Source organism: Leucoraja erinacea, chromosome 33, assembly GCF_028641065.1.
Source record: "Leucoraja erinacea ecotype New England chromosome 33, Leri_hhj_1, whole genome shotgun sequence".
Classification (NCBI taxonomy): domain Eukaryota; kingdom Metazoa; phylum Chordata; class Chondrichthyes; order Rajiformes; family Rajidae; genus Leucoraja; species Leucoraja erinaceus.
The window spans coordinates 7,637,669-7,658,716 of record NC_073409.1 but is presented as its reverse complement, the minus strand read 5'-3'; the positions used below and the strand labels follow the sequence as shown (position 1 = coordinate 7,658,716).

At 43.6% G+C, this 21,048-nt stretch overlaps 1 protein-coding gene across 1 annotated transcript in view; it reads right to left on the bottom strand.

Moving 5' to 3' along the window:
* adamts17 (ADAM metallopeptidase with thrombospondin type 1 motif, 17) overlaps positions 1–21,048 on the bottom strand; it is a 179,157-nt gene that overhangs the window by 152,227 nt on the left and 5,882 nt on the right. The window contains exons 4-6 of the mRNA XM_055661163.1: positions 14,031–14,191; positions 4,444–4,527; positions 2,428–2,582 (exon numbers count right to left, since the gene is read on the bottom strand). Coding sequence (XP_055517138.1) covers positions 2,428–2,582; positions 4,444–4,527; positions 14,031–14,191 — 400 coding nt within the window. The remainder of the gene's footprint in view (positions 1–2,427; positions 2,583–4,443; positions 4,528–14,030; positions 14,192–21,048) is intronic.

Below are 21,048 nucleotides of genomic sequence, written 5' to 3'. Positions count from 1 at the left end.
AGTACTAGTGTACGGGGTGATCGCTAGTCAATGCAGACTCGGTGGGCCGAAGGGACAGGTTTGAGCCTAGTTTTACACATTCAATCAACCAGATCAAAGCCAATGCTGTGTCTTATTGTGCTCTGCAGAAATGACTAAATATGAGCTGTGCAATGTTAACCTTCCGTAAAAAGTATTATGATAAACACACAATGAACACACACTTCATCTTTCTTGCAATTAGCTTCATTGGAAACAGCTGTGACTAGAGATTAACCTTTGGGGCCTTACGGTCAAAACAATAACGGAGGGTTGGCTAATCCACTTGCAATTGCCGAAGGAATCTGGTAATTTACGAGAGTGTTCTGATGGACCAGAGAGGTTAATTGTTTCCCTTTCTACAGGTGGAGAGTGTTGCCAGCATTTGCTGTTTTATTTCAGATTTCCAGCAACTGCAATTCCCCCCGCCCCCACCCCAATTTCATTTCTGATCATATAGGAGTCGACAGGGAGAAAGTGAGTAATTCTCACACAACCACATCTTGTCAGTAACAGGTCTTCCACTAGAGGTTAACATCATCTTCAATTCAGCCGCAGCAGACAGCCTGCTCATTGCAACGGATGTCTGCTTTGTGAAGCAGTCTCATGTGTATCGTGCAACACTGCACATCAGCACTTCACACAAACTGGGAGAGCTGGGCTGGAAATGGGAAGATCCGGCATGGAACTCGAAACTGGAACACTGTCCTTGACTGCTCAACATCACATCCAACAAGATCTTCCACCACCAACTATGGGCGGTGTGTACATGACACCAGTACATCTTGGCTGATATCTAGCAACCCTGGGAAAGGAAGGTCATCCACAACTCATCGCCCACAACTCAAGCACTTGTAACCAAAACCTGGTTCACAGCCCAACAATTTCCGGCATACAGAACGTCCCAGGTGCCGGCAATCCTTGGAAGTGCTCTTGCAAAATCTCCAGAAAATTCACCATTTCCTGTTTGCCGCGCTAATGAGATGACAAAATGGATACCAGGTGCACATTGTGTGAGAAATGCAAGCCATGGTATTCACTTCCATATAAAGCCCACCTCTTTACAATTAGCAAACAACATTACATTTCATATAGTAATGCTTGCATGAACATTTTTCACAATGCAGAAAATATAGTGTAAATCCAACTCGCAACCTGCCAATGCTTGAAAATTTTAAATAAAAACAGAAAAAGCCAGAACTACTTAGCAGATCAGGCAGCATATGTGGGAAGAAAAACTGAATTAAAGGCTCTGACAGAGTCATCAACCTGAAAGCATTAACTCCGTTTCATTTCCACATGTAACCTGACCTGTTGAATCTTTAAAATAAATATTAATTGCTGTTAAGACATTTTCAGTTTGTGCTGAAGCCATTAGCCTGCCTGTGTCTCAAGAACAGTAAGAACGTCGTGAGGGGGGGGGGGGGGGGGGGGGGGGGGGGGGGGGGGGGGGAGAGAACAATGGAGGACCCGGCATCTGTCGCTTTGTATCTGGGGACTATTTTCATACCTTGGGTATGGAAGCAAGGAATTTCACTGCGCCTTGTCACATGTGGCAATAAGGTATTCCATTCCATTGCTGGCTAGAATCTCCATTCAAACTACATTGATGGCCCCAATCGTTGAACGTGACCCAATCAAGACGAGTGTACAGGGTAAATAGATGGGACCAATGCACAGAGTCTTCCTCCTGAGTAGGGGAATCAAGAACCAGTGGACAGAAGGCCATGGAGGCCAAGTCAGTGGATATCTTTAAGGCAGAGATAGATTCTTGATTTGTACAGGAATCAGAGGTTATGGGGAGAAGGCAGTAGAATGGGGTCAGGAGGGAGAGATAGATCAGCCATGATTGAATGGCAGGGCAGACTTGATTGACCCAATGGCCAATTCTACTCCTATTCCTTATGACCTTATGACATAGGTATCAGGTGAGGGGGGGGAGAAGATTTAATAGGAATCCGAGGGCCGACTTTTTCTACACAAAGGGTGGTGGGTATATGGAACAAACTGTCAGAGCAGGCAGGCGAGGCAGGGACTATAACAACAGTTAAAAGAGGAAAGAGATGTGTGATGTTTCAGGTCGGAACCCTTCTTCAGACACTGCCCTTTTTCTCCAGAGACTCGCTGAGTTACTCCAGCCATTTATGTCTATCCTCGGTATAAACCAGCATCTGCAGTTCCTTTCTAAACATTTTAAAGACATCTGGACAGGTGCATAGATGTGAAAGGTTAGGGAGCTTATGGGCCAACCGCAGGCAAGTGGGACTAGTGTAGATGGGGCATCTTGGTTGGTGTGGGCAAGTTGGGCCAAAGGGCCCGTTTTCATGCTGCATGACCATGAGGGTTGATGAGGGTCACCAGCGGAAGGAAAATAAAAAGTCCCGAGCACCTGAGAACCTGAAGCAGTACCTTGTGACAAGCACGGCGGCGTCCACAGCTGGGTAGTCATCCCTCCCACCGGGCAGTTGGTTATTCCCCAAGTATCGAGCTCCAAACTCTCGGTGCTGCCAATGGCAGAAGCTCTCCAGCGACTTCTCCCCATGGTGACCAATCGATAGTTGCTCCTGTCAAAATGTTTCCAAAATGTAACGTGCAAATTCAACAACTACTTTTAGTTTGTTTAATTTAGAAACAGGCCTTTTGGCCCAATGAGTCCAGGCCAACCAGCGATCCCCATACACAAAACACTATCCGACACACACCAGGAACCGTTTACTTTTTCTTGTCTTGCTTACTTCCTTCTCATAACATAAAACTAGAGGTTGTACATAGAATGGATTACGGTATTACATAGTTGGCACCTAAAATTAGGTTCCACTGTATTGTTTTGTGCTGTATTAACTTCTAATAAAAAACAAAAATAAAAAAAAAAAAAAAAACAGGAACCGTTTACCATTTTACCAACCAATTAACCAACAAACCTGTATGTCTTTGGAGTGTGGGAGGAAACCGGAGCTTCGGGAGAAAGACCAGCGATCCCCGCATATTAACACTATCCTACACCCGCTAGGGGTAATTTTTACATTTACCAAGCCAACTATAAACCTGTATGTCTTCGGAGAAAGCCCACGCATTTGATGGGGAGAACGTACAAACTCCGTACAGGCAACACCTGTAGTCAGGATCGAACCCGGGTCTCTGGAGATGCCAGGCAACAACTCTACTGCTGCGCCACCATGCCATCCTTGCAGCAAAAAAACCCCACTAACTATACTCCACCACATTGCAGGTAGCCATTTAACCCATTGGATCCTAACGATACCAAGCTGAGCAATTCTATTGCAATATTTCTCTCTCCTTATTTCCCTTCTGCTGTGCAATATTTTACTCATGATTCTTTTTGAACTTTTCAATGCCAAGGGGTCATTTAACTATAATAACATAACTATAATGCCATTTAAGACATTTGTGTAGATCCATGGACAGGAAAGGTTTAGAGGGATGTTGAACAAATCCGGCCAGGTGGGACTAGTGTAGATGAGGCACCTCAGTTAGCATGGGCAAGTTGGGCTGAAAGGCCTGATTCCATGCTGTCAATTAACCTACCCGTCAGCATGGCTTTTGGATGTGGGAAGAAATATTTGCAGCCAGGGGAATCCTATTCAAACACAGAAAGAGCGTGCAAACTCCACACAAACAGCACAAGAAGCGAGGACCAAAAAGGGGTCTGTGGAGAAACAAAACTGCAGATGCAGGTTTATAGCAAAGATGGACACAAAGTGCTGGAATAACTCAGCAGGTCAGCCAGCATCTCTGGAGAAAAAGGATGGGTGTCATTTCAGTTCAGGATCCTTCTTCTGAAAGTACAAGGGGAGGGGAGGGGAGGGGTGAAGAGCTGGAGGTTGATGGATAGACACAAAATGCTGGTTCTTCTGAAAAAGGGTCTCAACCAGAAATGTCACTCATTCCTTCTCTCCAGAGATGCTGCTTGTCCCACTGAGTTACTCCAGCATTTTATGTGTATCTTCAGTTTAAACCAGCATCTGCAGTTCCTTCCTACATGTGGAGGTCTATGGGTCTGTATGATGCTCCAATCACTGTGCTACTCTGCAATCCATCATGGGTTTCTAAGCAGAAGAATGCCGAGATTCTCCCAGTGCTGTAGTTTAATGCAGTTTGGTTAAGATGTGGACGGCTGCAATATGAAAACATTCATGCTACTTAAACTGATTTAATATTCTCATTTGCTCAGACATTTAACAAAATACACCCGAAGCGATCATTCAGCAAGCCCTCTGTAGGTTGGACACAAGACTGGCTTGCTGCTGTGATCAATGGCAGATGTTGTACTGGGCGATGTCCAAGGCAGCATCCAGCTCGCTGCTGGGAGGGTGACTGGAGTTTAGATGCAGAGCTCCTCAGATCATGCAGACCACGAGAACAGAACCAAAGGGCTGAATGGCCTCCTGCTCCGATTGCACTTACCGGACGTTTGTGAAGCAGCACTAGTTTCGTGACTCGAATATTGATCTTAATTCCCAGACTGCGGTGCCGAAACATGTTGTATACCTGCCAAAAATAAAAAATAAACTTTAAGCTGTTGAAATGACTTAAGCTGCATACCGTCAAAAATTGGCGATGAAAATCAAACCCTGCACATGTTTTACAATGGGCTCACTACTTAGTTTCATGTGCTGCAAAGGAGGGTGGTGCGGGGAGGGGGAAGGAAGGAGGCTGACTAACTTGGCTCCACCCCTACCTTCGTTCACCGTGTTGTATTTAATCACAATTAGAACAACCATCAAACCCACTCATTCTCCCAATCCACACTGTGGCTGCAAGTCCTTCCTCTCTGTGGGATATGCACAACAGTATATGCATCAATACCACCCGGGTCCTATCATTTGATGAAGTGATTATCCAGACCAGTAACTATGTAGAGACAGTGGATCAGGATTAAACTCTGTCCATTTACATTACTGGCTCATTCCACCTTTAACTAATACATTTGCAATAACTGGTCCACACTCTATAAAATGTTGCAAATCGGATTCCGCTGTAGCCAACTTGTGATACAACCCTTCCTTACCTAATGATTTTTTTCTAGGTATGCAGCATTAAAAGGAAAAAAAAAGATTTCCCTCATGAATCTTCCTATTGCTGACTCTCTGCCAAAACGACAAAGGTCCACGGAATGACAGGGATCAATAAAAATGTACTTAATGCAGAACTGAAGTTATGGGTCAGTTCATTCAATCAATAAAGAGCTCAATATAATTTTTATTTATTTGATGTTTGGACATCTGATTATGCAATTAGCACTAGTGGAGAGAGTAGTTTGAAGGAGCACAGCGGAGCAAATTCGACGCGAGTGATATGGTGTGGCCAATACTACACCCCCATGTACTTACAGTTAGAGTGCCTGGGAGGCTTCTACTCTTTCCACATTTCACTGCTAACGTCTAATATTGTGGCTTTTTTGATTGATTAATTATCAAAGAGGAATCGTAAAATGCAACCAAAGAGCACTTAGTAATATTGCCAAGTTAGTACCAAATATTGCCAAGTTAGTACCAAATTCAGGTTGGCTTTTGCTCTGGATCCAGACCCATGATAACACGGCCACCACAGCGGCATGGTAATGTAGTGATGGAGTCACAGCCTTGCAGCGCCAGAGTCCCTGGTTCGATCCCGACTACGAGTGCTGCCTGTGCAGAGTTTGTGCGTTCTCCCCGTGACTGCGTAGGTTTTCCCCTGGGTGCTCCGGTTTCCTCCAACGAAGGTTAATTGGCTTTGGTAAAGATTGTAAATTGTCGCTTGTGTGTACTGAGAAAGTTGGTCGGTGCGGACTCAGTGGGCCGAAGGACCTGTTTCTGCGCGGTGTCTCGAAACTAAACTTTTGAATATTCCACGACACTCTACACCTGGTGTACAAGATGACAGGATGGCATCTATACTGATAAGGATTATACAGGGTGGTTGGAAGGATTTGAAAGTGTGGAGGGGTTACACAGATAGATAAAGGCGGCTACATAAAATGCCAAACCTCAGCATTGGAATAGCGTTAGGGACAACAGAAGATGTTTAAAAAAAAAGAAATCAGGCAAAAAACACGCAAAGACTGAACATTAATAGCCCATTGGTGAGACCACACCTGTAGTATTGCATACAGTTTTGGTTTCCTAATCCGAGGAAAGACATTCTTGCCATAGAGGGAGTACAGAGAAGGTTCACCAGACTGATTCCTGGTATGGCAGGACTTTCATATGAAGAAAGACTGGATAGACTCGGCTTGTACACGCTAGAATTCAGAAGATTGAGGGGGGATCTTATAGAAACTTACAAAATCCTTAAGGGGTTGGACAGGCTAGATGCAGGAAGATTATTCCCGATGTTGGGGAAGTCCAGAACTAGGGGTCACAGTTTAAGGATAAGAGGGATGTCTTTTAGGACTGAGATGAGAAAATCATTTTTTACACAAAGAGTGGTGAATCTGTGGAATTCTCTGCCACAGAAGGTAGTTGAGGCCAATTCATTGGCTATATTTAAGAGGGAGTTAGATGTGGCCCTTGTGGCTAAAGGGATCAGGGGGTATGGAGAGAAGGCAGGGATGGGATACAGAGTTGGATGATCAGCCATGATCATATCGAATGGCGGTGCAGGCTCGAAGGGCCGAATGGCCTACTCCTGCACCTATTTTTCTATGTTTCTATTGTCTGGTATTTGCATTTTATTAATTTATTTATTCATGTGTGTGTGTATGTGTGTGTGTGTGTGTGTGTGTGTGAGTTTGTGTGTATGTGTGTGTGTGTGTGTGTGTGTGTGTGAGTGTGTGTGTGTGTGTGTGTGTGTATATTTATATAATGGTATATGTACACACTGATCTGTTCTGTAGTCATGTCTACTATGTTCTGTTGTGCTGAAGCAAAGCAAGAATTTCATTGTCCTATCAGGGACACATGACAATAAACTTGAATCTTGAAGACTACATCGGCTAGTAACAAATTCATCTTGGAGTGTATGAGACAGTAGGTTTTTAAACTATACTGCATGTCTCTGTATGAATGCAGTGAAAATGAAAGCTTATAATGTTGACAATCAAGCATTCATATGCCAAACCTTGTGCTTTATGAAATTCAATACAAGGAGACTCGCTCCAGAAGTGTTATAAATTTCAAGGACTCTCAAAATAATTCTCAGCTATTTGTCTCAATGACCAACAAGGACGATTCACACAATGAGTTTCGAGCCAGATTCAGCTCTCAGTCTGACTGTGTGGGAGTAATTATCTCCTCCTGCCTAGTGCTCAAATGGGAGAAAAGCAGTGCTGCATATCTAAAATAAAAACGGAAAATGCCTCCGTCTGAGGAGAAAATGTTAACATTTCAGATCAATTACCTTTCATTTGAACTCAGATCATTGGCTCATTGGGTCATAGTTCATAAGTTCAAGGGTTGTAGGAGCAGATTTAGGCCATTCGGCCCATCGAGCCTACTCCGCCATTCAATCATGGCTGGTCTACCATTCCCTCTCAACCCCATTCTCCTGCCTTTTCCCCCACAAACTTTGACACCCTCACTGGTCAAGAATTTGACAATCTCAGTTTCTCAATCTGCCGAAGCTATGCATCCTGTTGAAAATTGTGCATTTTGTTTTAATATTTACAAAGGGTTGCAGGTTATTTCTGCTTTTTTGTAAACAAAAATGAAAGGAGAGGTGGAAGTGGGCCAAAATAATCAAAATGACAAATAATTAGTTAAAACCACTAAAGATAAACAGACAAATGGAAGGGTATGGGGGCAATACTAAGAGAGGGGGGAGTAAAATTAAAGAAATCAAAATCTTTGGCAAATGACAGATAAAATATAGAGCAGAATATAACAAGACAGCTACACAAGGAGGCTTGTGGAATATTATAATTGACATAACATTCTTACAACATCAGTGCGAGTGGTTGTTGATTACAAACTAAATATAACATTGTAAATTTAAAAAATGTTAAATAACTTACAAAGCAAAATTTCAGAACTGGGACTGACTCCAGGTACAGAAAGGGAAGGGAAGAAAAATAACATGAGCAGAATGACAAAGTAACCAATGTCCAGGATATAAAGATTTCCATCGCGGGACTTTTAGAGGTTAGAACACTGTGACATGGACTGATTCTTCTCTCATGTGAACCTTTCTTTTACATTTCAATATTCAACATGTACAGCAGATAGATTACTTGTTATAAGTTGGATGACATGGGTTAACAAGTTTCTAGGATGCACCCCGCACCAAAGACTTTCACAAACTACTCATTAGCAATGGTTGATATTCCCAGACAAACACTTAAACCCTGTTAATGAGGCCAACTTCTAAAAGATCAAATATTTAATTAAAAGTTACTAGCGAGTAGTAATTTGCATTCCAAGATTGGAAGGAGCTGCTGATATTTTCAGACTTTCTTTGCATCCAGTTCCTTAACTCTTTTGTCATTAAAAGAACAGTCATGTTTTTGTAAACCTGCATCTGCAGTTCCTTGGGTTTGCACTTCACTGCTGAGTTACTCCAGCATTGTGCCTTTTTTATGTAACCCTTCTAAATCTGTCTGCTGTACCACTAAGGCAATCAGCTCAAAAAGAACAAATTCAGACATAGAAGCAATCCTGTACAATTCTCAAACAAAAAGAACATCAAGAAAAAAGCCCGACAGGCAGGAGACAAGTACGTGATAGATCCAACTGACTGCCTGCATTGTCATCTTCCACCCTCAGGTTCAAAGCTATTATAGAGAACCTCTTCAAATGAATTTCCTTCACCAGTGTTAATCCTGAAACGGATACTAAGCCAGAAATGTGTACAACAGATGGAAGGTTTTTTTTCCTAAAAGGAGTTGGATAAAAGAAGAAAATAGAGGGGTGTTGAGGGTTAGGAAATGAATGCAAGTGCTTAGGAATCCTGACATCAATGGCCTGATGTGTGGAAGTCCTCAAGGGACTAGACATACAGAAAGACAAATGGTCAGGTGCAGAAGTAGTGAGGAGATTAGAGGCAGGAGGGATTTGAAAACAGTGAGAATTTTAAATCGGGAGATTAGAATGTCAAGATTGGAAGAAACAAGGACATGGAAAATGGACAAGAAACAAGCAGTATCTGTGGGGGGAATGGACAGACTGAAGAACATTGTCTATCATTTACTTCACAGATGCTGCCCGACCCACAGAGATCCTCGAGCAATGTGTGTTTTGCTCAAGATTCCAGCCACTGCAGTCTCGTGTCGAGAATGGCTTAAGCATAACTCCACCCAAATATAGGCACCAGATGCTGGAGTAACTCAGCGGGACAGGTAGCATCTCTGGAGAGAAGGAATGGGTGACGTTTCGGAAGAAGGGTCTCGACCCGAAACACCACCCATTCCTTCTCTCTGGAGATGCTGCCTGTCCCGCTGAGTTGCTCCAGCATCTTGTGTCTATCTTCGATTTAAAGCAGCATCTGCGATTTAAAGCAGCATCTGCAGTTCCTTCCTACACACTAACTCCACCCAAACGTTCACAGGACAATCTCACCAGCTACCAAAGCAGATTCTGAAGAGTGCCTTTGCAATTTTGCATGGAATGGAATGTTTTCCTCACCAAGAGCGGCACTGTGTTTAAGCAAGAGGCAGATGGAAGAGGTATTCCAAGTTACGAGAGGCACAGAAAGGGCAAATTGGAAACAACCATTCTCACAGAGAGCATAGCAAGAGGATCTGAAGAAGAATCTTTCCACCAAGGTGGCTGGTAAGGCACCAAGGCAACACATAGCTCAAGCTGGTGGTGGAGGCAGGTACTCTCATAACATTTAGGAAGCATCTGGAATCACTAAAATATAGTCAGCTATCAGTGGTAAATGGAATGAGTACAAATATTGATAGACACCACTGACATAAGTGGCTAAAGGGCCCCATTTCTCAGCTGTATGGCTTGGAGGTAGAAATCTCATCAACGGAATGCCTCAACAAATCAACTGGGTCAACTAGACAAGTGCAAATATTAATTCCTCCACTTTGCAAAAGGGAAATAAAAATGACCAGAAGCTTAAGAGAACAACGAGTCACAGTCTGAAAACAGAAGACAAATGGGAAAAGGGAAGCTGAGAAGATTGTTTCTGGAATTAGATTTCCAAATAATCACTTTCAAGGGAATGGGAGCAATTGATATGCACATTGTTGATTAGCCCAGAACTTACACACTAGTAGAGCAGACAAGGGGCTGAGTGGCCTGCTAGGCTTCTATACTTTGCCAAAGATTAAAGACCTTTGCACGGCTCCCCATAACCTTCCCGTTGTGCCCCATTTTTGTAAAGATCAGACAAAAGATGCGCATGGTTAGCTGTAAAGGGTGGTGTGGGTGCGGCACTACTGGAAGAGAGCAGAGAATGTGCTCCCGTGTGCAATCTATACCAGTGCACCCTCTGGAGGCAGTGCCAGGTACTACCAGCCCAACCAACCTCAGCGAACTCTGCCTGGGACACTATAGTGGGTGAAGATTAAAACCTACTGCTTGTGTGCCAAATGCCATTTTGTTTCCAATACATTAAAAAAAACTATTTGCATGCTTAATCCCACTCAAATTACCCAATGGATTAAACACCAGTCCTATTCACTTTTAATGTTTTCTTCAAAACACATTTTATTCTGATAAATAGCCAATACAAATGTTCCCATCGTCTAAAATATTTTATTCATGCCCTACTAAAGTCAACTTTCCTACCAATGGTTTTCCTACTAAGACATTTAAGAATCACCTAGACCAGTACATGATCCCACTACTGGCCACATCTTCCCATCTCCACCCCTTTCTGCTTCCCACAAACCGTTCCCTCCGAAACTCCCTAGTCAACTTGTCCCTTCCCACCCAAATCACCCCCTCCCCGGGTACTTTCTCCTGCAATCGCAAGAGATGCAACACCTGCCCATTTACCTTCCCCCCCGACTCCATCCAAAGACCTAAACAGTCTTTCCAGGTGGCAGAGGTCCACTTGCACCTCCTCCAACCTCATCTACTGTATCCGTTGCTCCAGGTGTCATCTTCTCTACATCGGCAAGACCAAGCGCAGGCTCGGCGATCGTTTCGCTGAACACTTCCGCTCAGTCCACCTTAACCTACCTGATCTCCCGGTGGCTCAGCATTTCAACTCCCCCTCCCATTCCCAATCAGACCTTGCTATCCTGGGCCTCCTCCATTGTCATAGAGAGGCCCAGCACAAATTGGAGGAACAGCACCATTTTTTGCTTGGGGAGTTTACACCCCAGCGGTATGAACATTGACTTCTCTAACTTAAGATAGCCCTTTCTTTCTCTCTCCATCCCCTCTCCAGTTCTCCCACTAGTCTTAATGTCTCCGACTACATTCGATCTTTGTCCCACCCCCTCCTCTGACATCAGTCTGAAGAAGGGTCTCGACCCGAAACGTCGCCCATTCCTTCTCTCCAGAGATGCTGCCTGTCCCGCTGAGTTACTCCAGCATTTTGTGCCTACCTTCGATTTATACCAGCGTCAGCAGTTCTTTCCCACACATTAGGTTTAGATGGGTAGGGGACAAAAGCAGTCAGGTGGAGCTAGTATAGATGAGGTAGGTTGGTTGGTGGGCCACTTGGGCCAGTTTCCACGCTGTATGACTGACTCTAAAGACAACAAGCAACTTCCTTAGAGGGGTTTGTACCAACTAGAAAGCAATTGGAAGCCTTTGCATTCACACCCACTCAGTTTCTGTTCAGCACTCAGTGTCCTTGGAAAGTCAATGCATAAGGGTTCAGGTCGGGAAAGTGTCTTGGCCCTTTGGTGATCAAGTACTTGAGGTTCGTCACAAAAGTGATCTTCTAGCAATAGAAAACTTCCGTTGAGTTTTGTTTATTGTCACGTGTACCGAGGTACAGAGAAATGCTTTTGTTGCACGCTAACTATTCAGTGGGAAACCAAATACATGATTACAATCGAGCCATCCACAGTTTACAGATACATAATAAGTTTGGTGTTATATCATTTCCGAGACAGTGAAACTTGTGTTGTCACACAATAACGTTCAATGCAAGATAAACTCCAGTAAAGTCCAATGAACAATAGTCCGAAGGTCTCTAATGAGGCAGATAGTAGCTCAGGGTTGTTCTCTAGTTGTTGGTAGGATGGTTCAGTTGCCTGATAACCGGAAGGAAAGTGCCCCTGAATCTGGAGGTGTGCCTTTTCACACTTCTGTACATTTTGGCTGAAGGGAGAGGGGATTGATTAATCAATGTCCTTGATTAAGGAATGGAATGAAGGACAAATGTCATCAACACTGAGGAGAAATTGGTTTTAAATAACACCATGACAACACAAGGTTCAGCGCCTCAGAAATGATAAAACATCAAACCTAGTAACAAAGTTAGCTCATGTACTTCAGCGAGGCAGGCTTCCAAACAGAAGCACCGATGGGAATAGTGATCCACAATCAGAACAGTCATCAGCTCCCCAACCACATATGTCAACAGTATTCACAACAAAATGAATTGGTTGATGGGATTTTCTTGTGTTACAAGGTCATGGATTCAAATCCCATTCCGTCTACGGATGCAATTGAGACTCAAAGCTAAAAGACCCATTTAATATCATGAAGATATTTGTTTATTTCTATTTAAGAAAAAAATGCCCCTGAAACAGAGGGCGCTTTATAAAGAAATTGATGAGCAAACCAGGAGGTGAGACAAGCTGGAGGCTAGTTTCCTCACTGCGTAGTTTGGTTTCTGCATGGGCTGCTGAAGGTGATGGAGAGTGAAGTAATGACGCCCGTCAAAAACAAAGTTGGGCAAGTACAGGACATAGAAACATAGAAAATAGGTGGAGTAGGCCATTCGGCCCATCGAGCCTGCACCGCCATTCAATATGATCATGGCTGATCATCCAACTCAGTATCCTGTACTTGCCTTCTCTCCATACCCCCTGATCCCTTTAGCCACAAGGGCCACATCTAACTCCCTCTTAAATATAGCCAATGAACTGGCCTCAACTACCTTCTGTGGCAGAGAATTCCAGAGATTCACCACTCTCTGTGTGAAAAAATGTTTTCCTCATCTCCGTCCTAAAAGATTTCCCCTTATCCTTAGACTGTGACCCTTTGTTCCGGACTGTGACCCCTTGTTCTGGACAAAGAGCAAGAAATAAACATATTGCTATTCAAAGACTCAAAGCGGACCTGATGAGCTAAATGCGATTCTATGAACCTAAACCTAAGTGCCATCTGCCTCAAGTGGCGTTTGGCAAGTGCTGGGCTCCAAGCTAGCCATTCACAACTTTGACAGAGTGAATCTAGATCAGGTACGACAGCACAGCTGGTAAACCTATGGCCTCACTAATCTGGTGATTTGGATGCAATCCTGACCTCCAGAGCAGTCTGCGTAGAGTTTAAACGTTCTCCATGTGGCCTTATGTGGGTTTCATCCCAAAGGGTTAAAGAGGTGCAGATTAGCAGGTTAATAACTACCACAGCCACCCTTAATTTATAGGTGGGAGAGTGGGCAAGTTGATGGGAATGGCAGGAGAATATAATGGGATCAGTGTAAGTATTTGCCCGATGATTTCTGCAGGCTTGTTGGGTCATAGGACCCATTTTCACTTGAAATTAGATGTCGATCAGAGATCTCTCCAAACCCAGGACTTGATATAAAATGCTGGAGAACTCAGCGGGTGCAGCAGCATCTATGGAGCGAAGGAAATAGGCAACGTTTCGGGCCGAAACCCTTGCCCGAAATTTCCTTCGCTCCATAGATGCTGCTGCACCCGCTGAGTTTCTCCAGCATTTTTGTGTACCTCCGATTTTCCAGCATCTGCAGTTCCTTCTTAAACACTTGATATAAAGTGTATTACTAACATCAATTGGGGAGGGGAAGAGAGAAAAAAAGCATTCTTGTTCAAGTAATTTTCCCAGCGATTTGGCCTTAAAATTAAAAAGGGAGCATTTTGGATAGGTGCTGGGATTAACCAGCCTGATATGAAGGGTGAGGAAATCGCCAACCTGGATACAAGCCACCTACGTTTGTTCACAAACCACCGGCTACAGCACACAGTAACGTACCATATTCATGACAGTGAGCAGGAACCTCTGGACTGCTTCTGCACCATGATACTCCACCATGTCCGAATCTGCCACCACCAACGTCTCCACCGTGTATTCGTTCGTTAAGCGGATAGCATTTCTTCTGAGTTGGTCAGTTGCTCTCTTCAGCTTCTGTCTTCCTAGGAGGAGAAGTGACACCTTTATATATACTCTTTCAACTGTACACAGCATGACAACCTGTTAACCCAGCAGGTACTCCATCAGACAACGCAGCTTCCTAACCCATCAGTACCCGACACTCCTCTCCACTCCAGAGACCCGGTTTGGTCTTGACCTGTGAGACTAGCTGTGAACACTTTGCACGTTGTCCCATGGTCTTGTGCATTTTTTCTGCCCGCTCCAGTTTCTCCCCACATCCCAAAGCCATGCAGGGTGGCAGGATACTTGGCCACTGTAAATTGCCCCAAGTGGTAGAATGTTGGGTTGGTCGGGGCAAGACCGACAAAGTGAATGTTAGGACTCTGGGAAGTGTTGTAGAGCAGATGGATCTAGAGGTGCAGGAACACAGTCCGTTGAAAGTAGCATCACAGGTAGATGTGGTGGTCAATAAGGCATTGGCACATTGGCTTTCATCAGTCAGAGTATTGAGTGTAGAAGTTGGGATATCATGTTGCAGTTGTATAAGACGTTGGTGAGACCGCATTTAGAGTATTGTGTTCAGTTCTGGGCACCATGTTATAGAAAAGATGTTGTCAAGCTGGAAAGGGTGCGGAGAAGATTTACGAGGATGTGGCCAAGACTCTAGGGTCTGACTTGCAAGGATTAGTTGAGCAGGCAAGGACTCTATTCCCAGTGCACAGGAGGATGAGGGAGTAATCTTATAGATCATGAGAGGTATACATTGGGTAAATGCACAATCCTCCAAAATAAATATTCCTTGTCCATCACCAAGCACGGCAAGAATAAAATACTTTAATACACAAGAGAAGGCCCAAAGCTCTCTGTTCAGTCCAGCTCTTTATGAGACACCCTCAGGCAATTATTCATTGATCTTCTGCACAAAAGCAAGTTCTGCAACCACGTTTGAGGTTGGCGGTGAAGGAAGCAACAGGTTAATATTTTAACAGTGAGAGTATTAAAAAGATTTAATACAATTTTTCCACTGCCACTGGCAAATAATTTCAAAAGCTAAAGTGCTCATTGTGATGAGTTGTTTCATCCAGAGCACTCCCTGGATTATTCAGTCAAGACAGCTGGCTGTCCATCTGTTGCTACTGTTTTTGAAAGGGTGTACAAGAGTCCAATCCATATCCAAAATTCCAGAGACCACCCTTGACAGAGACTCCCCACACTTCCTCATGGGCTGCCCAGCCATCTTGCACATCCCAAACAATGACTCTGGGGTGGGATTCAACTCCGATTGATATTCCATCTCCCAAACAGGAAAACACACGGGCCATTCTCTTTCCCCTATTGCATCAAAGATCATTGGACAATGCAAATCCTAGGTGAAACAAAGCTGACCTTTACTGCACAGCCTTTTGTCTCCTATTCACCCCTTTGTCCACCCATCCACCAATCCACCCCCTCACTCATCGCCACCCATCACTTACCCCCCTGCTACACCCCTCTTCCATCTTTCTCTCCCCTACTACAATCTGTTTGGAGAAGGGTCTCAACCCAAAAGAGTCGCCTATCCATGATCTCCTGAGATGCTGCCTGATCTGTTGAGTTAATACGACACAGTGGTTTTGATCAAGATTCCAGCATCTGCAGTTCCTTGTGTCTATGACAAATTAAATCCTTTGATGGATTACTGGGCTAGTCCCAAACCTTCACAATCTCCAAAACTCCTGATAAAGAACAAATATCAGAACTTGGCTCATGAAATATTAAGCTCTCTAATTGCTCGAGTGTCCAATCAGTAAACACACTTTAGAAGGGCAAAACTCACTAGGTTTGCAACTAACAAAGGTGAAGGATTTGGTCAAGTCCCAATAACTAGCAACTATAATCATTGCATACGCGAGTGTCTGTATTGCCCCTCACTTGTACAATACCAGTGCCTTAGTGGTACAAAACCCAAGGGAGAAAGCCCCGAGACTCATTTTAATTTTTCAGACTCACTTTGGACTTTTCCTATTTCTTTTGTAAATGGCGCCACAATATGGCGGCGGGTGCAAGATTTTCACTGTGTAGTGCATACGTGACAATAACCAACCATTGAACCAATGGAGACCTCAGTGAAACTTACATAATAATGAAAGGCACAGAGAGAGTGGATGTGGAAAGGATGTTTCCACTGGTGGGAGAGTCTAGGACCAGAGGTCACATCCACAGAATTAAAGGGTGCTCTTTTAGAAAGGAGGTGAGGAGGAACTTCTTAAGTCAGAAGGTAGTTAATCTGCGGAACGTATTTCCACAGAGGGCTGTGGAGGCCGTCAGTGAATATTTTTAAAGTAGAGATAGACAAATTCCTGATTAGAACGGGTGTCTAGGATTATGGGGAGAAGACAGGAAGATGGGATTAGGAGGCAGCGATCAGTCATGAGTGCATAGCGCAGTAGCCTCGATGGGCCGAATGGCCTAATTCTACTCCTTTAACTCATGAATTTATGAACCATTAATTAAGCTCAGCTCCCAAGCCTACACTCCCCTACTCAGGAAACCAACTCATCTGATATTATCACCAGCAGAATAAACTATGACACAAGGGGCTTCTTCCATCAAACTTTCTAACTGCGGGAATGCCTGCAGGGTGGGACCATGCTCATCCTGCAGAGTTGGTTAAGCCCTTTAATGACACAACTACTCAGTGTCCTCACCGTGAACCTTTTCATTTAACTACTGCCCCAATTGAAGACCTTTCAGAATCAAACCATGTTATTTGGCATTTAATTTTAACTAGATCTTTCCCATAATCTTGTGTTTTAATACAAGCACCAAGCAGATTTAGAAGAGTTTATCAAAAAACATAAATATCAGGCAGAAGGTTATATGGGGAATACATATAATCTGGATAAACCTGTTAGACTTGCTAAAAGTAGACAGAAAAAGCTGGAGTAACTCAGCGAGACCGGCAGCATCTCTGGAGAGAAGGAATGGTTGACGATTCGGGTCGAGACCCTTCCTCAGAGTCTCGACCCGAAACACACCCATTCCTTCTCTCCAGAGCTGCTGCCTGTCCCGCTGAGTTACTCCAGCTTTTTGTGTCTATCTTCGGTTTAAACTGGCATCTGCAGTTCCTTCCACACTTTGTTAAACTAGCTAATCTTTGTTGTCTAATGCATTTTCCAATCATACAGCTGGATTTCATTTTGGGAGATGATCTTTGAAGTAACCCAAACCAAACAAATTTACAGACACAGGAAGAATTTATAAACATGCTATTTGCAAACATCCGGCCAAGGTGAATTGAACAGCAAAATACATAGATAAGTGTAGGCAGCAGTGGAGACAGAAGTCTTTATTGTATTTACAGTGTTTAGATGTACACTTAAAGGGCCCTGACCTTCAAGAGTATGCACAGTGCTGCTATGTGATTAGGTTGGAGAAGAGGGTTTTTTTTTATTTAAACTAGTAACAGCAAGATGGGCCAAATGTTGCAACAGAAGTCAGCCAGGGATCAGATAGCAAAAAAAAAAAGTTCTTAACAAAAGTTATTGACTGCAACTTGAGGACGTGACCTAAACAAAGCTTCCCCGCTGTGCTGACAAGCAACAAGCACTGGGAACCTTCATGGTCCCAAATACTGACCAGCAGTTGGCAACTTCCAACAGCTTTGAGCACGGAGCCAACTCCAACAAAGTACAGGCCAACACGAGAGAGAGCAGACCATTCCCTCGCCCGTATCCTGACAATTCACCAGGTATTACTGTGGCCACCATTCCAGGTGCTTGCCTTCACTTGCTAGGCTTTGCCCACCTTTCTCCCTCTACAACAATGTCTCAAGAGGGTTTCTGACCCAAAATGTCACCTAAACATTCCCTCCGCAGATGCGGTCTTGTCTGCTGCGGTCCGCCAGCACTTTGAGTTTTGATCAAGATCCTTTGTGTCTCACGGTACTCAATCAACTCAAAGTAGCCTACCATGTATAGCCTACATATGTAAAGGTCTTGCTGCAGTCCATATTTATTGCATGTATTGTCCTACCCTCAAAATTCAATTATATTTATGAGACACAATCTTCCATACACAAGGCCATGTTGTGATCTCCATTTCTCATGAAAGATCTACACTGCCCTTTCAAGTAGAGCTCTCTACATATTTCCCTTAGGAAACTTTCCAGAAAACACTTAACAAATTTCACATCGTATGAGCAATGGCAGTTCCAGCCTGCATTAGAAAAGTTAAAATCCCCGATGACAACCCGACCATTCTTGCACGTCTCTGCAGCCATATAAGCCAAACCAACGGCATTCTGTTTAAGAAGGAACTGCAGATGCTGGAAAATCGAAGGTACACAAAAATGCTGGAGAAACTCTGCGGGTGCAGCAGCATCTATGGAGTGAAGGAAATGGGCAACTTTTCGAGCTGAAACCCTTCTTCAGACTTCTGGTCTGGTGCCATTCCAAATCTAGGCCATATTGATGAATGCCAATTGCTTGGTGTTTTAGCACAATTAATATGAACATCAAGTGATAAAAGCTCAATTGCCGTAGAAAAAGCAAACAAGGAAAAAAAAAAAAAAAAAAAAAAAAAAAAAAAAATCAGGATAGCTGGATGCAACAAGCTGTCTTCCAGGCATGGGTAGGAACCAGTGTACAGTAAATGTAAGAAACAGCTGCCTTGCTTCATGGCCTCCATGGACAGTCAAGAGTTTAAGCAAATCACTGCATCAGCTCTTCTTACAAATTTCCCCACAACTTAATTATTTTAGTTATTTACTGTCTGACAGATTTCAAATGTCACAGATTAAAATTTTAAGTTAACAGTAGCAAAACAGAATCATGTAATGTAAACACAGGCAAGGTCAGTTCCTGAAGGATATCACGGGATGATTAATTATTTGTCTGACGCAAATAGTGTGCTAAAAATCCTATCCATTAGTGACTTTCAAAGCACAACCACTCTGGCTAGGGAGATTTCTCTGGAATTCCCTGCCTTTAAATCCAGGACTGATAGCCCAAAACATCCACTATTCCAACAAATAATGTTTGTCTTGCACAAAACCCAACTCCCTTGGCCGGGTACGAGGGGACATGAATTCATGACTTGTGGCATTTAAAAGAATGAGAGGAGATCTGTTGAGATGAGAAATGTTATTGATACACGAAGTATCACTGGAGCATAAGGAGATGTTGGTCCAAAAAACAAAACAGAAAGTGCTGGAGTAACTCAGTGAGTCTGGCAGCATCTCTGCAGAACAGAGATGAGTGATGTCTGGGGTTGGGACCTTTTCTCAGATTCACTGGGTTGGAGTAAGGATCATCTATCATTAAGAAACAAATTGCCGGAAGAACTCAGCAGACCAGGCAGCAGTTGTAGAGGAAAATGGACATGTTTCAAGCTGGGACTTATATTCAGAAGATGCTGAGAATGCTCCTTCAAGATTATAACATCTGAAGTCTCTTGTGCCTCTCATTTATTAACACAAATATAAAATAGTCAGGACAGGACCTTCGGCCCACAAAGAACATGTCTCCTTAAGCTAATCTCTTCTGTCTGCATGTGTTCCATATTCCCCCTAAAAAATGATTAAACATTACTATTGTGTCTGCTTCCACCATCCCAGGTGGTACATTCCTGGCACCCACCACTCTGTAAAACAACATGCTCTGCACATCTCCTTTACAGTTTCTCCTTCTCATTTTAAGGCCATGTACTTTAGTATTTGACAATTCCACCATGGAAAAAAAGATGGTATCCCTATCTACGCTGCTCATAATTGTTTGATGCTTCTACAAGATCTCCTCTCAGCCTCCTCTGTTGCAGAGAAAACAATCCAACTATGTCCAACCATTCCTTATTGCTCAAACCCTTCAATCCAGACACCATTCTGATAACCCCCTTCTCTGACCTACCCAAAGTATGTCGTTATTGCAATCAAAATGCCCCCATGTCACAACTAGCGTGCATGGTTTTCACCAGCAGAAAAAGATATTGGTACAGCAACCTGAAATAAATATGCATCACACCTTCATTCAGGCATAGCCCCACATTGCAAGGGATCATTTGATCTGCAGATTAGCCGATAGATCAAGTTTGGAATATCAGATTAAATTCAAAATTAGCCAGAGCATCATTGGTTTATTTTCTATCCGTCAGCACGAACATCAATCAAGTGGAAGTGTGGACTTGAAATTGGGGGGGGGGGGGGGGGGGGGGGGGGGGGGGGGGGCAAGAAATAAATGTAAAGTAAACTGGGTGGTTAGAAAAAAAAACTTTGTACAAGATGACAACACATTGCCAGGGGTGGTGCTGGAGGCAGGTACGATAGTGGTGGTCCAGGGGCTTTTTGATAGGTACATGCATAGGCGGGGCATGGAGGGATATGGATCATGTACAGGCAAAGGAGATTAATGCAACTTGGCGTCACGTTTACACGGATGTTCTGGGTGGAAGCGGCCATTCCTGTAGTACTGCTTTATGTTCTGGCAATTTTCATGGCAGAGAATAATAATGGGCCAGATCAGTAGGGATCCAGTTGTCACCCACAGTACTGACCAAGTGACCCACCAAATACAAGTGCTCTCTCGAGGCAGAGCAGACCACAAGTGTGGACCAAGGTTCAGTCCAGAGGAGAAGATCCCAGCCTGGAAAACCCTGATCCTTTGGCACCGTACGGTCACCAACAGTCTTTGAATATTTATCAATGCTTTTGATAATCAAAGATATTTATAAATGCAAGGTCTCAAATAATAAAAACTGCGTACATATTATAAACGAAAAATAAAAACATTTTTTTTTAAAACGTATCTTTCTTGTCAAGGTTGGCTGATTAAGGCAAAGGATTTGACCCAGCTCAGCCCCGTAAACCTCTGCTGCTACAGTGGGGCTTGCAGTGAAAAGGTCATATGCGTCTGCATCCGACCAT